The 23,312-nt window shown below is 37.5% G+C and overlaps 1 protein-coding gene across 2 annotated transcripts in view; it reads right to left on the reverse strand.

Annotated features, from left to right (window-relative positions):
• Nucleotides 1–12,013, reverse strand: part of LOC124154222 (luciferin sulfotransferase-like) — a 37,604-nt gene extending 25,591 nt beyond the window's left edge. The window contains exon 1 of one of the 2 annotated variants that reach the window (XM_046527814.1): nt 11,719–12,012. In XM_046527814.1, coding sequence (XP_046383770.1) covers nt 11,719–11,953 — 235 coding nt within the window. In that variant the 5' untranslated portion in view covers nt 11,954–12,012. Of the gene's footprint in view, nt 1–11,718 lie in introns of both variants that reach the window. The other variant, XM_046527815.1, reaches the window with a different exon arrangement.
• Between the last annotated feature and the right edge of the window lie 11,299 nt (nt 12,014–23,312).

Raw genomic sequence — 23,312 nt, forward strand, 5'->3', positions numbered from 1 at the left:
TCGCATCCAAATGACCGAGGGTCCACAGGGTGTTACAGAAAGAATCTGCAATACTCCAGAAGAAGTTAGGGAGATAATTTAACTATTAATATCTGAGCGAGTATCAACCATATGATTGCGCAATCAGACCCATTTTGGGATTTTTTAGACAATTATGATGCTGAATACCCCAGAAATACCGTATTCATGGTCACTGCAAAGTGCATTCAAAATAAATGCTCGCGTTGCCATAGCTCAGTGACTAAGAAGTTGCGACGCCATGTTTATGGGACAAAAAAATGCTTCAAATTGTCTTCCCTTACAACTCCTGAAGTATTTCAGATTCCCCCTGAAACACCCTGCATAGTATTTCAATTGAGAAGGCCTGTGATTTTTCATTGGCGGATTTATTAACCGAGTCGCTTTTAATTCTCAGTATCTGAGCCATTATCTTACCTCGGTGGAATAACCTGTTTATTATCCCTCGCCTCTGGCCAAAGGCGAATTAAGGGCGTCGTTGTTTTGGGGGGGTCAATGATTGTTTTTCGTCAATGATTCTTTCCACTGCTTTTCTGGGAGCCCTGAAGTTATGCAACGTTTCTCGAAGAAACGGGGCTGCTGGAGAAAATTAATATGCATGTAATGCATGATCGCTGTGTACTAACAATAAAGTGCACCATGCAACAAAATCTCGTCTTGGGAAACCAATTTAATGCTTGACATTTAAAAGTTTTCACTCGAATATCGGAGGAGGAGGTCCGACCTCCACAATAAGTTTCTGCCTCCGTGTTATGCCTACACCAAGACTACAGAATTATGGGAAAACGGAAGGTTTTGAGTTCGGGTCATTGATCCGGAGGACCTTATTGAGACTAGGGATCATTTATGAAAAATATTTACGGTGTTTTGCTCCGTAAATAGTGATAACAGGTATTCGCGATGGGTGCTCAGCGGCTTACTTTTAGCAGCAGAGTTGATATTGTTGATAATTAAAACTTAAGCGATAAAAAATACATTCACCTGCTTATGGAGAACGCTCAGATCATTGCCAGTGAAATCACTTCATGCACCATAGACACGGCTCCAGACGTTCCGTCTCGGATAAAGCGATGCATAATAATATGACCTCAAAACAATCGCCTACTAACGCAAGCTGTGTTCTTGATGTTCCCAATCCATCGAAATTGATGCTTTAGTATCCCTGGTAGTTTTCACACTTGAAAGCGAATTTTCAATGCATACGTCAACGAGTTAAGATTTTCCAAAAATCGTTAACCTCCTCGGTCCTAGTGTATTTTATGCAATACATCGACGCTTGGCTTTTTTCACTGCTTGGCTCAGTGAAATGTCGTTGCAACTAGTTCAGTGCGTCCTGACATTTTACAGTATCATCAGAACCATGATTAACAGAAATCGCTAATGCTGTTTGTTAATATCTAACTAACCAGATAACATGAAATTCAGACAAAAAATAACGGCAGATATGTCCCGGGACTGAGGAGGTTCATGAACCATTACGAACTTGGATATTTATCGAGTTACCAACCAGGAGATAGTTTTGTTGGAAACTCATGTTTCTAGGACTAAGTCCGTCATCGCTTTCCGGGTCTTCTAGTTTCTGACGAAATTACCCGGTGGGAAACGCGGAAAATCTTCCTGCAAACCACATGCCGGGAAAAACTCATATTCATCATTTTGAGCATAATTCTACTGATCAATCGATAATATAAAGGCGTATTTCACTCAAATATCCATTTTAAGAACTTACGCCCTCGATTACTTATTTACCATAAATCCCATAGCCTCGTTTCTTTCGTTCCCAAGGTAACGACTTTACTCAATGTACATACATTCTCCTCTCTCGAGTTTACTACCCCTCGCTTAGATGACCAGCGGATTGTCGTGCTCAGTATGTCCCTCTGTTTTATTTATAAGGTCATGAGTTGGGCAGCGTGGATTATCATGACCATCGAAGAGCTTGTACCTTATTTGAGTTTCACAATTTATTTTAATACGGTATTTACAAGCTGAGGAATGTCTAGGATGACATATCGATGCCTAAGGTCTAACAACGCGTATCTCAAAAATAGAAACTTTTCATGAGAGAAAAAAGATTAATTTTTAATCGTATATAATTTTAATTGAAATTAAAAACCAAAAATACTTGAAACTGAAAAAGAAGCATACATTTGCAAACAAAGAGTTGTTTTTTGCTTGAATTTAATTTTTCCTTTTCTTTTTCTTTTCTTCAACTTTTGTTGAAGAGATACGTGGGTGCATTCATGGTTGTATCCAAAATAATACAGCATACAACTATCCTTACTTGGGAATGACGATGGAAAATGAATGTATCAAAATCAATGGTTAAAATTAACTGTATGGTCAAAAATATGTATCAAACCCCAAAACTCAACAAGCCCGGCTAAATACCGTAAGGGATACGATTGATCCGTCACCAAAGAAATATTTTATTGGAAATTGAAGCGATGGTTCACCTTCAAAAACTGGGAGGAATATGTGTGGTATTTTATTAATCTTGGCTACATTTTTTCCGATCAAAGGGAACTGAATTTAGAATAAGACTTGTAATTTCTTAATTTTTTTGGTGCGGGGTAAGATTGATTAATGGAGTTTTTTGCTTATGCATTTTCTGACATATCTTCATCACTACTAAGATTTGACCTTTTGATTCACGATTTTGGCAGGAGTTTTCAGTACTATCGAGATGCCATACCTTCAAAACACAAAAGAGAACATAATTATACCATGTGCATGCCTAAGATCTGGTGGAGAGGAAAAAAGTATACGGCCCTTGATTAGTTTAGGAATGAAATAAATGTATGTAATCCATCTTCATTAGAAATGTCATCCTTTAAATAACCATGTTAGTCGCTAGAGTCTCGAAGGGTATACATTAAGTTTGGATTGACAGACTTATTCAGACGTGCTCCAGATTCCTGTGAGACACTCACAAAATACCAGGATGACAACGCTCTATATTTTTACGTGCGACGGAGACGATTAAATAATGGAAATATTCCCAGCATTACTATACTCAACAAACTATTCCAAACTAAAGGACAAGTCCCTTAACGAAATAAAGGAAAACTGTTATAAAATTTAAGAAGTTTTCAATATCCCAAAACGTGTTAAATCCATTAACTTTAACTTAAGCCGCATTATTTATGTTATAAAATTCATTCCTCGTTCTCTTAGCACAAGAAAAAAATCGTTCCTTGAAATTTAGTGATAAAAGAAAAGTAAATTTAAAATAAGGAGATTTTATTAAAATAAAATTTTAGTTTTAAATTTTAATTTAAATTTCATTTTATAAAAAAAGGGTCTCAATCATAAATGGTATCAAATGATTCAGTCCCTAAATATATGAGGATATTAAATCCTTTATGAATTATATCTTTCCGGAGACCGGATAACGATATGTATTGTAGAGATGCACGGTATATCTTATATTCAAAATAAAAATGACGATGCTTATGTTTCAGTTGGTGTCCCGACAAGCCAGACGTCACGTTGATCTTGAAATGGCTCGCTGACGGGAAGTGTGTAGGAACTCGACACACGTGTGATTCTCCAACGATCCCTCCACGTTTATTCGAGGTCCACCACCCAATATCCTCAAAGATAGTAGATTTAAATCCATGGGAGCGCATTCCGAATTCAGCCACGTGCGGCACCGCCGTGTACTTTGGCATTGGAAATCGAGGACATCGCTTTGACACGGTTGTGAATACATTCACTTTCACCTCGCGTTCGGTGGCTCGTGTTCTGACCTTGAACTTCCGCGTTTTGTCTCCAACTTCTTGGGCAAAGGAAGACTTCTCCGGGAAGAAGACCTTCCTACTGTAAACACACACCTCCGGATGCGATTTCCCAATCGGCTTGACCCTCGAAATGTTTTGAAAAATGGAAAAAACGGTGGTCGAAATACATAATTTTTAGGAGCGGTTGTCCTTCCGAAGATTTTCCTCGATAGAGGCTGCTTAACCTACTGAATTCAATGGACAGATCTGCGAGTTACTCACTGCCTTTTGAGGAAAACCCCATCTCATTCGTTGAGACTAATGGTACAATGGCACCATTCGCGAGCTTTTGCGATTCTAATCACTCTCGCCTTTGATTAACGCTTTAGTTTCATGTTTAGGATCATTTTATTTCGCTATAAAATTTTTGTGACAGGTTGACTAGGGAAAAAAATTCACTAACTCCTTCTCCACTGTGTGGTATTCCATTATAAGATTCCTTGGATATTTCACTTTCACTTACACCACTAGTTTTTTACACAACGTGACCCGGGTTTCGATGAGTAATCATCATCTTCAGGCGTAAATTATAATTTATTTACCTTATTATTGTTATCTAGTCACCTAGGTTAACAAGGGCCGTATGTATTTCCGTTAATTCGGGGCCACTCAGCCCCTAGCGGGTCCACTATAGCAACAATAAATACTTTATGTACTTCCATTTAAGCCGCTCTGGAACTCGCGTCTGTCCCCTACGCCTATCAGGAGAGACATACTCTTCCATAATGTGTTGTAACGACGCCTTAAATGAACACTAACCTTAATAATGTGATTGGCATGGAATTATTATGATCACTTCGACTGAAAATGCCATTTAATGGAAATGATTTCATCAAACGCCTTTTTTAAAATGCATATTGGAAAGTGCATATCATCCTCCACGTTTAGGAGGATACCCAAAACCCATTGGCGGCTGAAATGTGGCAAAAATATTCATTTAGTCGCTCGGGGCTGCTAGGTTTCGGGTAAACCTGAATGAGACTGCTATGAATACGGAAATCACAAAATTATGTCATGCGTCATGTCAACGCTTGAAGAGGCCATCACCACCTCCAGTGTGGGAATTATAGTCTGAAGATTCAGCATACAGGTATTAAAAGATTTGGTTAATTTTAGTATATTTCAAATTAAATGAAAGTAAAACATGTAACGTCACCTATCAATTAAAATGTTAATTATTATTAAATTATCATTTAATTATTTTTAAATTAAGATTAAATTATTATTTACATTAAATAATTTTAGTAACAATTTTTATCTTATTCATGACAAAAAATCTTTTGCCTAAATTTTCGACTCCTTCTAACTGCTTTAAGACGATAAATTTCACAAAAAAGAGACGGCAGATCAGCTAACATCAATGTTTAGTTCACATCGCTTGTATAAACAAATTAAAATAAAATCCTTGGCACCATCGGCTCGTGATTACCTAATGTAAATAAATGCAAAAATACATCAAGATAAATTGATTTTCATTAGAGCCACAGGGATCAATAAAAGCTAATTAAGCACATTTATGCTGAGGAATCAGAGTAAACGCTGGAAAATAGAAAGAAGTAGTAATCGGTTGATTCGCATAAATTTTAAGAATGAAATGATCACCACCCATTAGCGACTTCGACGATAACGCGGAGCACTCGTAAAAATAATAAGACGCACTAGAAGAACGTAAAGAGAGTCACGCTCGCCAAGAAATGAAATTAAAATTATCACTAAAAATATTTCTTTGAACTTTCAACAACTTTCGATGCACGTTAAAATAATCATTAAAATTACTCAAATTAGGCAAAGTAATTTTTGTTTTAGTGGCCATAAAATTTATTTACATCAAATCGAAATTCCAGCATAAAAAATGATTCGTATTAAGAAATACTAGCAATTCATGTTCTTTTTAAACTTTATTGGAGATTTGACCGTCAAAAATGTGCCTCTATACATTTTCGATCATCTCATGCTGTGATACCAAAACAATCGCAGCTGTAATTTGCAGATAAAGGTTACCTAATATACACCATTTGATTTATTTTTAGTGCATATTGTTACGTAGGATATCGCATGGTGATAACAGGAGAATTAAAATAAATGACAGAAGTGCCTTGAAAGAAAAGGGCAGAAAGAAAGTACCAGAACATAATTTCCAATGCTTTCTGATGAACCGCAAGGACATAAACAAAGTCAGTATAACCAATAAATGCAAAAAACTCAACTAATGCTAAAAAATATAAATGAAATCAAATCCCAGTTAAGATAGCATAGTCAAGAACTTGTATCCAAATAAAGAATGAGATGATAAAAAATTATCCATTATTCACGGAGCTTGACACGATTCGAGTTCTTCCGAATGATTACTTCCTTTAGACAAAAAAATGTTGTTTCAGACATTTTCTGTAGATTTATAAAACAAAAGAATTACGAAGATGTAATAAGTGTCAGACTTTTCAGAATATACTGGTTGACATTTATTCTATAAATTGTGATTGTTTACCCTTTATGTCGAGTATTCTATGAATAACTTCTTTGGATATGAATATATTTGTTATGCATAGAAAAAACGGTGTCATTTCTAGGGATCAACGCTATCAGGTCCAGGGCATGAAGACTCCCCCAATCTGGTCGCTTCGCCTTCAATTTAACGCATTCCGATCACCACGTGTCCGTTATCCGGGGGTCATCGTAGACCGAGGGTCGGACTGTTCGCCCTTGCGACGACCTTTACCACCGCCAACAGACCTTCGACGACTCCGACTTGATTCTGGGTCGCGACGGAACCAATCTTCCACTTATCACGAAAAATTCAAAACGCGAGGGAAGAGGATCATTTGAACCGAAAAATAATCTCCGATGGTCCCATTATCACTATCATATCTGTAGAGTGTATGATGAAATATAAAAAAATCAGCTCTATGAAATATATGGCCATTGACATAATTCGTTGAAAATAAAACCTAGGTCATGCCAAATAATATATACTTCCGTAATAGGAAGTATCACTCTTGCTCAACCGCTCTGATTTCCTAATGTATTGCTTACTTCAAACTCATTTCCTAATTTTCAATTACCCCTGAACACATCACAGTGTCCTCTAAAGGTTTCCCTTTGACAGTTACTGACTTCAGTTGGGGTTAGGAGGTAACGTGAATTCGTCAAACAAGTGCTGTAAGCTAAGAGCTCAGTATTATATAATTAATTCCTCATGCCAAACCAAGATAAGAATGAGCCTAAAGTACTGTATTTCTACGACTATTAACCGCAAAGAAATTGAAATGAACAATAATTGGAGAGCGTTGGAGGAATTGAAAAAACTCCTTCCACTCGAGAAACCCATCGAAAATTTTCCGAGAAAACGTGTTCCTTCAAGCCTGATATTCTAAATTAATGGCTGGGAGATGTAAGTGCACTGGAAAATAAATTATTATCACTTCCGGTATTCCAATGATCATATACTACGTTGAAAATATTCTTTGAAATAATTGTATATTATCTACCTGGACATCAATTTTTTAATGTGAGTTAATTTTTATCGGGAAACATTCTTAAGAGTTTTAGATAATGTTGCTTTTATTTGCCAACTATCAAAAATATAATGAATAAGAATATAAATACATTCACACTTAACCCATGATACTAAGGATAAAAAACGACGCAGCAAAAAAACAAAGATTTTACAAATTAGGATGACACTTTATCACACTGGAAGAATTGACGTTAATTTCCCTGACATTTAAATGATTACAAATCATCTCAGTGGTAAATAGTATACTTTCGTGAATATTGAAACGCTATAGTGTATGAAACAGATTTTTTATGCTAAGTTTGGAAAGAGATCAATATCCCAGTTCTCGCAGCGTACTCATGCAACGCACACACACATTTTCACACACACAAAAAAACGAAATAGTAAACGGTAGTTAGATCAACCGAGCGACGGTCCTCAACTGAGTGTGTCGAGGCACTTGTCCTTTGGATCACCGACCCATAATTGAGCCATAAAAAGCCACTAACGAGCCGCTTAGAATGGTAGCGCCATTAAAACACAATCTTATACCAACGCCACGCTTTGTCTGCATGCAACCAGTCAAGGCGAGAAGTTTTCTCCTTTTTCTTCACGAGCCGAGCTTTTTCGATTATGTAGATTCTATAATTGAATGGCAAGTCACAAGTGAGTGTTAAGCCTGAATCACGATCATTTTTTTCCATTTTTCCTGACATTATTTGGTGATATTTTTTAGATGTGATAACATTTCAATGATGGCGGGAAAATGACCGTTTCTCGCAATCAATTTCAGCGATGGCTCGAGGGATGAAATTCCCATCCATCCAATCCATTCCATCATTCGGCAAGTCCCTTTTTCCGTTGTTGAGACCATCGCATGCTTCAATCAGAACGCACGACCACAAACGGCGACGCCACGCTTGGCTTGCAATGATATGGCCGTTGTAAATACGGAAAGTGATGGAATAAGCGATGGAAAAAGGGACGGTGGGAATGACCGAGTGATTCAGAAAATGATGGGTCATTTCAGCGGCCATATTTTTGGTCCCTGAAAAGCTATCGCTGGAGATATCTCTCAGATGGACGGAAAACATGGGGGTGTGATTCAAGCTTTACTACTTTCACTTTTTCTACCGATTGCTTATTGCCAACCCCCATTACTTCCTGAATGATTGGGGCCGACTTAAAAGCGCAGCAATCCATGATAATAGTAAAAATAGAGAGAAAACTAACGACTACAACCCTTGACAAAATATTACATATAGTTGAAAATAATACATACTAAACTTGAGAGATCTTGCCATCAATGTCGCAGCCAGGAATTTCGGTCGTTGGGAAAGGGGGGTCCAAAACCAGGGGGGAAATTTTTGAAAAAACAGAGTAGTACTAAGCAGATGGTTTTAAACTAACTTTAACACTTTTCATAATCGAAAAACTTAATTTTTTAAAGAAATATTTTGTAAATTCATGATTTTTCAATATTTTCTTTTCTGAAGGAAAATAATTGTGTTTTATAGTTCATTCGGTTCGGACGGTTGGTACCCCCCCTGACTACGCCACTGCTTGTCATCTATCCGCAATGTGTTGAACAATCATTTTTCTCGCATATAGCAGAGCAATTTCCAAAAGTATGTGTGTTATAGTTCTTTCCAAAGCAGAGGATGAATGCGGAATATCGTGTTTTGGATAGAGATAGCAGCATATGGGAGGTGAATGCTGGAACCGTGAAAATAGAACGATAACTCAGAAAAGTCGTTAATGAAATCTCACACCACACTACAGATAAACTTCTGTTGTCGTGCACCGTGGTGTAGAGATAAGACACGACCCTACTAAAGTAATACTTTTTCATTTGGACTAAAACCCCGACGAAATATTGCATGAAGTTGCACAGAAAACACGCTAAACTTGAGAAAATTTGCCATCCGTCCGCAATGTGTAGCGCAATGACTTTTATTGCACATATTCCAAAAAGCAAAGGTGAATCAGTTCGTTCCAGAGCAGCGAACACGATGTTTTGGATACAGATAGCAGCACATGGGAGGTGAATGATGGAGATGAAACGACAATGATAACACAAAATATGTCGTTAATGGAATCTCATACCACAATACAGATAAATTTCCGCTGTCGTACACCGTAGTGAGGCGATACGGCACAACCTTACTCTGAGTTCACCCGATAACGATGCTGCGTCTGCGCTTTGGGCCAGCGCGTAAATAGAAATACTCACTCCCAAGCGGAGCGGAGTTTATAAATAAAGATAGATTGCACGACTGCGGGTCTCCACTACTCATACATGCGTTCGCGTTACGGCACAGAGCGGACACGATGTCCGAGTTATTGACATAGAGTTCGCGATGCTGTCACCATTGGGATCATTCGAAAGTTCGCCTCCGTCCCGCTGCGGGACAGCTTAGTCGCCGCCACTAGGCAACACAACTGCGCGAATAAAAAAAATTGAGAACTCGAAGGAGGAGGAAAAGCCATAATGTTTCGAAACTGAAAAGAAATCGCGGTGGTCGAGTTAAGGGCAGAGTGGAGCGATGGTCGGAAGAAAATTTATGTGTCTGGATTCAACCGAATGATTGATTACGTCTGGTCCGTTCCACCATGGACCTCCGAATTCTTTGTTTGTTTTATTTTGGGGTAAACTTATTTCATAGTACAACTCATTGTTAAAAAGTTATATCGTATTAATAAATTTGATTTTTTTAATCCAAAAAACAAAAAAGGAGGAATGTAGATATCTTTAGGATTATTGTAAAGAGCGAGTCGCGAACTTCGAGAAATAAAAGTGGTGATCAATTTCTTTTCGAAAATTTTGTCTTAAATTTTCAGTAGTTTTGAGAAAAGTTAGTTTCAGCTGTTTAAGTATTACAAGCACGTTGATATCAAAACTGTGGTTATCTTTCCTTCAACACACAAAATAGTTTATATTGGTGAGATCACTTTTTGTTGAATGCCTCTATCTCCGCTCGTTTTTCAAGAGAACTTGTTTCTCGACATGCACTTTTATTTCCCTCAAGCGAAATCTTAAAAATTGAAATTATTCCTGCTTTTGATTGAAAGCATTCTTTGCGGCCGTTGTATAAGGTAGTTTTTCCTTTGCGTAGTTTCCTATGTTGTTGTGTAGTGTTTACGTAGAACGGATGTAGAAATTTTGGAGATAAGTTAAACTGTTGTGTAGCTCAAAAACTTCACATGTTGGAAAAAATTGGTTCACATTTATATTTAAATTCAATGAGTTACAAAAAATACAAGTTTCAGGCCTACATAAATAAAATGTGAGATTTAGATAAAGGCTATGAATTGTGGCACTCGCACTATCTTAAGAAGTTATAGCGCGAAAATTAAAATTTACTCTTACTCCCAACCATAAATAGTCGCAGCTATCAAATAGTAAACGCAATTCGCACCCACTGACGAATTTTTCTCTCTTAAGGCGAAGTGAATATTTTGGTAAAATCATAAAAAAAGTAGGATGAATTGCTCCCAGCAATGAAAGGTACCTGAACTTTTTAGAAAAGATGGATAAATCTGCCGAGATATTTTTTTTACATGTAGAAAGGTATCTTTCACGACCAGTTTCAAATAACACGCTACGGAAAACGAAGTGAAGTGAAAAGGCGGTCAAGAAAACACGACTTGATCGTGCACACGGGAAATTTCAGCGTGGAACGAGTTAGATGTTGGTTTGCCAAAGATGTCTTGTCCATCGAATTATGTTTTGACTAAGCGATGATGACTACTTTACAATGATGCTTTTCGTATCCATAGCCCTCCTTTTTCACTTCCTTGAATACAAAAAATTCAGCATAAATTTTAAAACAATGAGTTGTACTATGAAATGAGTTCACCCCAACACACTTGAAAAAATATCTCTCACAGATTGCCCGACGATAGTTGATTACATTTATTGAGTCAAATAGGTAACCATTGTTTGGCTTCAAGAAAAGTATAGATAATTATCGCATGAAGTAAATATAGGTAACCGAAACATAATTTATTATGTCCTTATACCATAAGGTGCTGTGAGATCTAGAAAGTGGACACCCATCACTCCTTCTAAATTGGGAAGAAATTTCTTTATATTCGCCGAGCAAGCCACCAAGCTTCAGTCTTCCTATCTTCACTCAATCAGTGCTTTCACCCGAAGGTTGACAGGTTGGGTACCTCAGGGAAGAGGTCACCCCGGACTAAGCCGCAGACGACTGAACTTCACAGATTCAGTGTAGAGTAGGGCAATTACATGTTTTCCCCAGTACAACGCTCACTTCGAGATTTTTTTTACGTGCTTCCCCGGATTTGAACCCGGGCTTCTCTAATCAGTAGCGTTAAATTCTACCCACTGAGCAACTGCAGCCCCTACTTATATCCATGGATTTTAATTAAGTAAAATGAATAAGGAAATATTATCCTCACCAGTTTTCGGATACGATGCGACCCATACGTCGTCAGGTCTTATTTCCATCTCCCGAATCTGTTTCTCGTAGTCGCAGAAGTAATCGGGCAACAGGTAACCCTTGCCGCTCCGTTTTCCGCTATCCCCCAAGGGGAAGACCCGCTTGTACCCGCTGCGGAACTTGGAGGTGAAGTCCCTGAGCAGGATATCGTTGGCTTTGGTTCCGCCCGACACATCTTCGATCCGTGTACCCATGATGGCTTCGCGATTGGACTGACGGCGGTCGCTGGTTGGGGTGTACTGACGAGGCGATGAATACAGCACTCCGTTTGACAAGGAGGTTGGGCGGGGAGGGAGGCGGAGGGGAGGAGGAAAGGGGAAGGGGTGGGGCCGGAGGAGAGGGAGGGCCGAAGGATAATAGCGGAGGCTGAATGGTGTACGGGATGATGATGATGTTCTCGGGAGTTTGTGCTCGCAACGAGGAGAAAAAAAGTGATGATTTGTGTCACGCAATGCTGCTGGGCCATGCAGTGGAAAAATTCTCAATTTTACGAATTTGTAATCGCGAGGATGGCTGAAGTAAAAGGCGGCGTAAAAAAAAATCAAAGGTAATTCCAGCGGATATATAGTTATCGAATTTGTGTAGGTATCTCGGTTGGACTAACTCGACGCGCTGAATTGCAAGGATGCTGATTGAAAAAACATTGGTACTATGTAATTGGCGAACATAATTTCACCTAAATTTTCTCTTAAAATCTGTAGCTTTGAGTGAAAATATATCAGGTTATTCCAGCGGATTTCTCGTGCTTGTATCGGTACATGGGTAGGACTAACTCGATGCGCTCAATTGCAAGGATGCTATTCGAATGCAACGACTGAAAGTTGTGAGGGGTGTAACTTTGATGGAATTATTAATTTCCTCTTGTTTTCTGGCCTTACTAAATGATCGGATAATTTAATTTTACCTGCTTTTTACTCTTAATTTCTATAACCCTGTAAAATATCATTGAAATTTCGGTGGTGGAAAATCATTGTTTACGTTTGTCATTCATCGAAAGTGAAAATCTGAGTCCATGTAATCCAATGGAGAAATGAATTCAGTGTAATTACATCCGCTGTAAACGACTTTAAACGGGCAGCTTCGAGCAGATATGAATGTGCAGGCAGTGGTGGATCTATTTAGGGGGAGGGCTTGCATCCTCCCTCAGAAGGTGGAATCGTATGGAAAATATCAACTGTTTAAGAAAAATAATACGCGTTGAAAATACGCACTCGATAATATTATACTGCTTATCAGCCTAAACAATAGATCCCAATATGGTAGTGTTGGTTAGCATTTGGTAAAATATATTATGTATCCCAGATAATACGCTCGAACTAAATATCCACATTGAATAGTGCGGGCACATTGAATCATATGAAGGATAATGAAGTAACGTCACTCAATGTTTAATTTTTTTAATTTAAAGGGTGGGAAACGATAAGTTCTAGTGTCTGAAATGTAACACTAAGTAAATAAATAGTTAATGTCAAAAAGCTCATTTCATATAATGCATATGGAGATTAAAAATTAGTGACTCGAAAAAATCTGGTCTTAGTTACAGTTTATTTTTAAAGTTAACAATATCAGTAATCAGTTACGGATAACGATTATGATTTCTAAAAGGAACTCGGGAGTTAAAATTTCAGTAAGTCACGTTTCATAAAACTTTGGAAATGTCCGTGAATTATATGATGTTTTTAAGCTACAATAATAAAACACTGCATTTAGTATTGGCAAGTAATGTATGGATTTCACCAATGATTCCCAATTCAATCAATATCTAGTATCTACTTATTGTTATTATCATTAACTTTTCGACCTAACGAGACATCCTCAGACTGAAAGAGGGTAAGTAGGAGAGGGAAAAAGCTTAGACAGCGAAAAACTACGAGATTATCACGAGTAATAATTAAATTTGAAGCGCATTAAGACCATAAAAAATACTTACCGGTAACTCAGTTAACTCAGATTCTGATAACACATATATTCATATTTCTTCGTTTTTAGAGAAAATCTTGCCATATTAATTTCATTCGAAGTCTCGCGGACAGTCCGTCATCCAAATATAAAATGTACAGAAATCTGAATTTCGAGTTTAGACCGGACCACGGACTTACATAAGACCGGACCAAATAATTACTCGCGATGTTTTATTCGAACTACCGTTTGCGATTGCTGAGCCATTTATTGGCACCATGGGTAATACTCGTAACCATGGTGGCACATGTCTTTGAGATGACCGATCATAATACTTACGCCGGATGGTCTATAATTGCGTATGGCACAGGAAGTCCTTGCGACGATGCAAAGCATATAAAACGTACACTGAATATCTATATAAGGCTAAAGATAGACCACAACTCTTTCGACTCATCGATTGCATAAAAAACGACCGAGGAATATTCCTTTATCTCTCGATACAAAAAATTGATGAAATTGCTGCCAAGATTATTTTAACTACATTTTTATCAATTCGTCATAAAGTCACCCATCTATTCTACCCACAGCTGATAAAAATCTCATGAAGGCAAACAGTGAGCAAAAAATTGTTTGCTGTCCTACATCATTCTTTCCATCAAACGCGGATTACGATTAGTGCAGAAAGATTATTCTGAGATATTACGCTTGAAATTTTTTAATCCCTTTCATTGATACTAGAATAAAAAGTCCACCAAGGACAGCAGTTCTACTACTTTCCGCGTGGTAAGGGTGGTGATAAAAAATGTGAATTTATTTATTTTAAGGGAAAAATGTTTTCAATCCCGGATAGTCAGTTCAATACAGCTTTCTAAATATATCCATGATAAAGAACACAAATGGTAATTTCCACGCTTTTTAATTCAACACTCAACAGCCGACCATGGGTTCAACACTGTGGGTGTCATTTTCATCTTGAAAATGACAAAATGTGTTGAAACCATTGTCGGACGATTGATGTTATTCATCATGGATATAGCGAACTTCCACAAAATCAAGCCTGAAACGATTTATACGTTACTAAATATAATATAAAATAAGAAAATTTAGGTCACCTAATCAGAAATTATCATTTAAGGTAGATAAAAGCCATTTCCAAGCTGTGGAATATCAATCTGAATCTTCTCTTTGTGAATGTGATTAACTGAACTTTCTCCTTCACTATTTTGGAGATTACTTGTACCAATTCCATCGTGCGAAAAATGCTTTATCCTGTTTATGTCTCACTGAATAACCATTCTAAATAGTTTTGAATCGAAACCAAAAGCATTACTCTTTTTAACCGTAAGCTTTCGTGTTTAATTACGTTCTCTAACACGAGGATCAGCCTCCAATCACGAGATTGGAAATCAAAACATCATATGGTGAAATCGCCGAGTGGAGACAGGTGACAGTGATTTTTAAGCACAAACCTAAGCCTAAAATCGTTTGTGAGATAACTGAAAAGTTTGCATTCTAGTTGAAATTAATTAGTAGGAAGAAAGTGTTTGCTGCTATTAGGTTTTCAAATGTGTTACTACAGTGAATGCGGAAAAAAAGAAATGATAAAATGCAGATTCAAAGAATATTGTCAATAAAGCTTCGTGATAAAATTTCCCAATGCTTATGCGTGAATTAAAAATGTATCATTATAATGTATCATTGAATAATAAAATATAAATCGACTTCCCAGGCTTGATATTACATATGATTGCTAACTTTTTAAGTTTTAAAGAAATTTTGCAAATATTCACAAAATCATATAAATTGTACAGAGGCCAGCGCAAATGAATGTCTTTCGCCGATGACGCGACTTCACTAAGCCTCATTGGCCTTGACAAGCAACAGCCGAATGGCAATGAAGTGATACGTTGAGGCACCGAATTTTTTCGAATAGCGAAATTTCTGAGTTCAGTAAAACGATTTTTTTCTTAACATGACTGTTAAATAGGCTACTTGTAAATGTTACACATACCAAGTAGATACAATTTTTACGATTTAAAACGACTACGGATAGGAAAATTGTTGAAATAAACTGTACTGATACTTCCAATTAACGAAAATTTGGTGCCTCTACCCATGCGCTTTTCTCAAGAGGCCAATAGCTCTTATAGATCTCTTGACCTCTTAGTGACCTCTTGATGATGGTAATGGTGTGATTGTTTATGGTGAAAGGCCTGGCGTTCAATGTACTTGCTTTAGCCTCGAGGCTGAGGAGCTTTACATACAAACATGTTGTCTGGCAGTATACAGCACCTTGCCTAGTGAATCTAAAAACAATCCACATGGGATTTTGATTCCTTGGTTGCAGATTACCAACCGCTAGTTCAGGGTATCTGGAGGTTCGAGTCCCGGAAAGGGCAAATAAATATTCCTTTATGAAATTATCAATTCCCTTTCCTAAACGCTGTAAATCATTGCTATATTCCTCCAAACGTTTAAATTACTATTCCGAATAAAACTCATAAGTGTAACAAGTTACAATCGACGTCTAACAATTTTGTAAAAGGGGCTACAAAGAATATCGACCGCATGAAAAAATTGTCCAGCATGAATAAATGATAGATAATTAAACACAGATAACTTAACACAAAAATAAGAAAATATTTAATACGTCCACTATTTTATTCTTTATGACTCACTCAATAAAAATAAACGAAAGCAAAGTTTGAATAGCACTAATTTAAAAGTTTTAGAAGTAAAATAAGTTTTGATAAGTTTTTGGGCCTGTATATTTTCAAGACACCGTGGAGGATATACACCATGGTCTGCCTTGAAAATTTTGCCAAATCTATCCGTTTTATAAAATAATACATGGAAAAAATCTCGAAGCAAAAATGGTTCATATTTAATGATAAAATAATTAACTACAGTTTCTTCAACAAATGGCATACATGAGACAGGCAAGAAAAAAATTTCCACTAAAACTGTGTTTTCATAAATTTTAGTCTCAATGAAGCATGCATTGATGTTATGATTTTGAGCTGAAACTTTTAAAATCTCACTTTTAGACCTCTTGACAACTTTTATGGGGGTCTCTCGGTACACAAAAATGTTTTGAAGACAGTATCGGATACAGATAAAACTCAAGGGGAGGGCTCAAAAGATATCTTGAGCTACCTTTACTTTTATTGTAATGAAAAATAAATCGCATGCAAATTTTAGTATAGTTTTATTTAAACTGATTATACACATATACCAGAAACTGCCATCTTATGATGTAAAAAAGTTACAATTATGGTTCTGAAATGTTAGACAATGCGAGCGGCTCCACAAGGGGGCGTGCGTCCCCCGCACTCCCCATACGCATCCGCCACTGTTTGAAGATAATTAAGTCAATCAAAGACGTGCGTGGTCAGCTGACGGTGGAAAAAAATACATAAAATAAAAGCCTTTCCTAGTCTATTTAATTTTCACCACAGCACATCCAACCCAGTTCCATCAATTCTAAATACCATCCCATAACTGAAGGAATTTCCAGTGAAGAAGGTGTTCACGTTTCACGAAGAGGAATTCTTTGGTTATCATATTGCTACGGAAAAACCCATAAGTGATTGAGGATTCAACCATCCTCGGTGCACCGTGTTACGAAATAACATCGTTTAAGGAAGCTAAGGATAATATAATTTTAAGTATTCATTTGTTTGTCATTATCTGCAGGTATTACTTTCTGAAAGGACTATACATCCTGCTAATAATCATTTTCGATGAAATATTTCTTGGACTTCAGTGAGCCATATCCACCAATTACGTAATACCATCGCATTTCTTCGTGGAAATGTATACTGCTCTTGTAAGACGCTTCCGTTGAGGAAACATTTGCGTCGCCATCAGGGAAATAAAATTGAGGATGAAACGATAATGGCCACGTATAATTACTTCGCGGAAATAATTCCCTCCCACGGATTGTATTCATGCACCCCGGCGTTATTGTTTTCACTGATGTGGAAACAAGTATTAAGAGATAATAATAAAATATAACGATGCGATAGTTATTTAACGTAAACACGGTATTATAACTTTGAGGAAGTGGCTGAGATATTAGGCCATTAACGCAATGACGGAAGGGCGAGGAAGGACAGGTGTAGACGGGCAGATTAAGGCTGTTGTTTTGGAGGAGGGTAATGCAATAATAATTTATCTCAGCAAAAATGTGTATGAGGTCTGACATGCGTATCAAGTGGCTTTACGATATTCATCAATTATTTTCGATACATTAACACCAAGGATGAAGTTCGCCATGAAAAAATATTTTGCTTAGCCGGAATTCGAACCCGGACTTCCTGATAGCCGGTCAGGGTTGTTATCCAGTTACAGCACCAAGCCATCTTTTCAGAGAGAATTTCGGGATGGGTTTTGCCGAACAAGGCGTTAACGTCATAGGCCCACATTTTGACGTAAATGCGACAGAGGTCGTGCTTACTAAGCCACAGTCGGAGAAGGAAACTATTTTATCGCTATTCGGTGACGATGAATTACAAAGCTCTGCATGAAACAAGTGACTTTGTACGCATTCAAGAGCACGGATGAAAATTTATATACACCAAGGAGTAAGTTCGCCATGAAAAATTAGTAAAATTTTCAATATAATTGACCTTTGCAGTGGCGTAATTGTGGGGGGATGAGGGGATAGGTCCTCCAAATCCTCAGAGAAATAAAAAAATATATTTATTTAAAACTTGTCTATTAACTATTGTCTCCTGCTTTATTAGTGCTTGATTCATGCATGAATTATGGCATGCGAAGAAACGCACGAGGATAGCTAGTATTGAAAAATACAGTAAGTTATTAACTGTACATGCAGAGTCTATTTTACCTAGGCCGAGTCAAGCTATCCAGGAGTTTAACTATCGCCGGTATCATGGTCCCGTAATGTACGGGGATAAAAATATCCACACGCCTGAGATTAAATTTTGGTTGAGCTCTGCCCACGCTTATCAAAACCAACTCCCAGGTCCAATCACTGAGTGACAAGTGGAAATTAAGCACCATATCGCTCACACCATGCTGCTATGGAGAGATTGAGTTCAGGAAAGAATCCATAATTCCTGCCGGAGCTCTCTGTGCACGCTATACCGCTGAATATACAAGCACATACTTCAGGGCGAAATGTGAGTAAAGTCTCAATTTTCAGAAAACATACTGGAAGAAGTTATTCGGCCTCAAAAAGCAATTTTAATACAAAAATTTAGACTTTTACTGAAATGTACTCCTATGACTTTATTTTGGTGCTTTCGTTTTCAGTGTTTCGTTTATCATACCTAAATTAGGTACATTCTCAGGGAGGATAAAAACATGAAATATGGATGTGAGGAAGGGGAAAAGAAATTACAATAGTAAAAAAGTAATCCTGGGTGACATGTCAGGTACTGGGTTGAGTCCCTGGAGTGGTCTTATGTTTTCTTATATTCAGAACCGTAAGCTACTTATAATGTGCTTCACCTCATCGGAGTATTGCCCCATTTTGTGAACATTTTTTCAAATCTAAACGAATGAATACTTCAATATATAGTTGTAGGATTGTCTGATATCTTCTCCTTGGGATTTACAACCCAAACGGTAAGGCTTTCATTTATTATTAATTTTTTCTCGTCACTCTCATCATTCACATGCGTGAATATCTTCTTACGGCGTTGGCGACGGTCGCATTGAAATTAGATGCACATGGGAAAGAAGGAGAGGAAGTAAGCACGTGGAAGCGCATATGTATATTCATCACTCACGTGTTTCCAAGACGTCAACAGTTAAAGCCGCATCTCTGGTGATGCATAATGGCTGGACATAAGGAAAAAAACGAATTCCACTTCATATTACCTCAAGAGTCGCGTTTTCATAATCAAAACGCAGAAAAAAATTCCTGCGGATCGCTCAAAGAAATTCAAGGGTTTTAGCACAGAAGATACAACTCATTCCAATGCACTAATTGAAAAAAGAATCACAACTCACATTCCTTAGTTCCGTCTTACAGATTCGTTTTGTCTCAAAGTATATATGAGCTCATGAGAAATGGTAAAAACGATTTTTTAAAGTCAGACATGAGATGGCCTGGCATAAAGTTAAAAAATATTTAAGCTCACTAATTAAGTGATGGCAATTTCACAGGGAAAGTTTTTAATAGACCATTTTCCTTAATTATCAAATACTTTATGTCATCATCATTATAAGTCAACAATCCAGGTTTGACGCAGCTCTCCATTCCTCTCTCCTATCCGCTAGCCTTTTCATAGTGACATATTTATTCTCTTCAATATCCTTTACAACTTGGCCTATGTAACTCATTCGAGGCCGTCCCTTGCCATTCTTCCCTTCCGTCTGTCTATCTACGATTGTTTTCATTATACTTTACGTGCTGTGATGATAAATTAAGCGATCAGCTCCGTATGTTCCTCTGTTTACGGGGGTCATTAGGAGTAATTGCCACGATCAGAAGGTACTCGTACCGTATATGGTTATCTTAAGGACCCTTATTTGAAGAATAAATTTTTATTTTAGACTTCATAGAGTATTTACTTAATTATGCGAAAGAAAGAGTCCTACGACATTTATTTCCATGAATACATACTATACATTTCCTCACTGCTCTCACTCACAGCAAATAGTATATATTGCGTATTAACTCTAACTAGTCATAAAAATGACCGAGTGCAGCTATTCGAGAACATATATTTCTTTTATAAATACATTAAAATAAAAATATTCAAGCCGTTAAAAATCAACAAAAAGTAAAATGAAACATTATTTTCGGTACCATTTGAACCATGATCTGTTTACAGCCTTTAAAAAAGCTAACTATAAACTTCAGAGAATATCTTAAAGAGTTAGAAAAAGCCTGGTTATTCTTCCAAAAATCTTTTCGTTTATCTAGGTTAAAATTTAACTCATACTTCAGTTGATAGGTAACACCTAACTCAGTCCTAACTGTACCAAATGATTTAGACAAAATTCGAAAAATATTAGCTTTCAGCACAAAAATATAAGAAGGTCAACACATTTTAACATATTATTATATTATTATGAAATTTTCCAATCATTCATGATAGCATAAACCACGAGTAAAAATAAAATGCAACCATTAGGCTTGCAACTTAGGCAAATGTCGATGCATGCTCACGTGTCGCTAATATTTTTTAAATACCCCATCTAATAAGATAGAGATAGACGAATGATTGAATAACACAAATACGCGCTTTAATTCTTGAGACAGATTCGCGTATTGCTCGCCAGAAGATGATAGAAAGCATAAAAAATAAATCAGACGAGAAAAAAATCTGAAATGCTTAGAGCGAGGCCGATCAACGGGTCAGCTGCATGGAATATTTGCCGCTATCACTCGCTGACGGCGATTTGCATCTGAAGATATATATCCTTCTATGTTCTCATTCGGTATTTATTGGCGGAGATACTATGGGCACGCTAAGCGACCCGAACATCGAGGATAGTGCAATGTCCTACACTATCTATCTCAGTCTCAATGCCCTAAGCGCCGACTCTATCAGCTTCTTTTCTGGATGAGGTTCATGTAACACTCTACACGCATAATGACCACGAAACTTCACGCACACACGACAATCTCTACAAGGGCTGCAATAGTAGCTACGAATAAGGGACTATCCATTTCGCCACCGAACATTTGGTTCAAACAAACTAATAAACACACCTTATTCTCTTGTATTTGGTCCCATTATCTGTTTCTAAATCTCCTGAGTTAGGATTCGCCCTCTATTTAACCAAAGATATAATTCCATAGATTAGGTTCGTTGTCCCTACGGCCGATGTAGAACATAATATTCACCTACAAAAGTAAGTATACCGGCGCCGCAATTCTATGATTTCTCCGCGAGTAAAACAATGTATTATGTAGCAAAAAAAAACTTAAATCTCGACTTCAAAGAAGTGGGGTGTAAACAATATTCAGAAGTGTACTTATGTCGTACCATTAGAAACTTTTGCAAATTAATCCTGAAACATGAGGGGTTTTCCTTGGCGTATGCGGTTTCATGGAATACGTCTTTTGAAATGTACATAAGGTCGTCCAAATGCACGATACAGGGGCGGATCCAGGATTTCTTTCTGGTGGGGGCACCAGCAAGGCCGTATCCAGGATTTTATTCTGGGGAGGGGGGGGCACAAGGATACCTCGTAATACAAAACGAACGCAATGATAATGGGATCGTATTCAAATTGTTCCATATTTTTAAGAGTCTGGGGGGGCACGTCCCGGGGACGTCGTCCCCCCGTGGCCTATGGCACAATACGTCGAATATAAGAGATCGCAATTACAACATCAACGTTATAACTTTATACCGGTCCATTTTACCGAGTCTTAATTACTGTTGTTTACTACAGTGCCTACCTTTGTTTACGTAGGTACTAAAGAAAATTTATCGTCTCACAGAAGTGTCTCCATCATATAGTTACGAAAGGTCATAATAGAACCGGCTTGAACTTAACACCAAGAGCATAGAAGGCATCACTGATGGTTAATGTCACCTAGGCGACCGGTTTGAATTGACGCAGTAATGTTCGACCTCTTATGTCATCATCATGACAACGTAGGGTATCGCAATTCTTTGCCAGAGAGATTCCCGCGTCGAGGAACCCGCGTGTCTGAAAGGTTATGAAACCAAATGAGATATCAGATTTTTTCGCGACGCTGAGCAAGCTGCTTTCAATAACACACCCTAAGACATCCGGGCATGCCCGGAAAGTGACATACTAGCTAGTATTTCCGCTAATCGGGCGACGGGTTGAGAGGATAGGTTGCCGTTCTGTTTACATTTTCTTCGCGATACTATCTAACAAAAATTTCGCTGTCTCCAGATCCAACGACATATTTCATTATCTCATTCTGCCATTCTCAAAGCATCCCCGGGTAACATAAAAATCTCGTAAAAGATAGTCGATGTGGCATTTTGAACAGCATTATTACCATCTTTCACATCACCTATGCTGAATAAGCAAATAAATTTCCCGTTGTTTCATGGCCGAAGTTTAAAGTGACATCCTGGCCAGTATTTCCGCTTATCGGGCGACAGGTTTAGGGATTATATAGCCTTTCTGTTTAATTTTTTTCGCGCCACAATAAAAAAAATTTTCGGTTTCTCGATATCCAACAAACTAACTCATTCCCTAATTCAGCCATTCCGAAAGCTTCTCCGAGTAGCATGGAAAAGTCGTAAAAATAGTCGATGAGGCATTTTTAATAAAATTAATGTCATCTTTCACATCATAAGTATATGCTAAAAGTAATCGAGATTTAATGGAGTGACATCCCGATTTAATGATAAAGGGAGGGGGCAATAGTTCCATAATTGCATTTAACTGGCCGTTGGTCACGTGGTGTCTACCAGACGTCAGGGAATTTTCGTTTCCTTGCCCACATCGTATTTTTATAGTTATGAAACTCATATTCCTAGTATCTTATTATTTTATGATTCTGAAATGGTCACCAATGTGATTACATGTTTTGTCACATTATTGGAATAAATTATGATATTTTCTTGTTTTTGGAATCTGGTGGACGCCACGCGGCAACTTGAGTTACAATACGTTAAATGCTAATAGCTTCGTGATATTCATCGCAAAGTTTTTAACTACGTTTATAATATAAACTAA

This window comes from Ischnura elegans, chromosome 2 (genome assembly GCF_921293095.1).
Source record: "Ischnura elegans chromosome 2, ioIscEleg1.1, whole genome shotgun sequence".
In the NCBI taxonomy this organism is placed as follows: domain Eukaryota; kingdom Metazoa; phylum Arthropoda; class Insecta; order Odonata; family Coenagrionidae; genus Ischnura; species Ischnura elegans.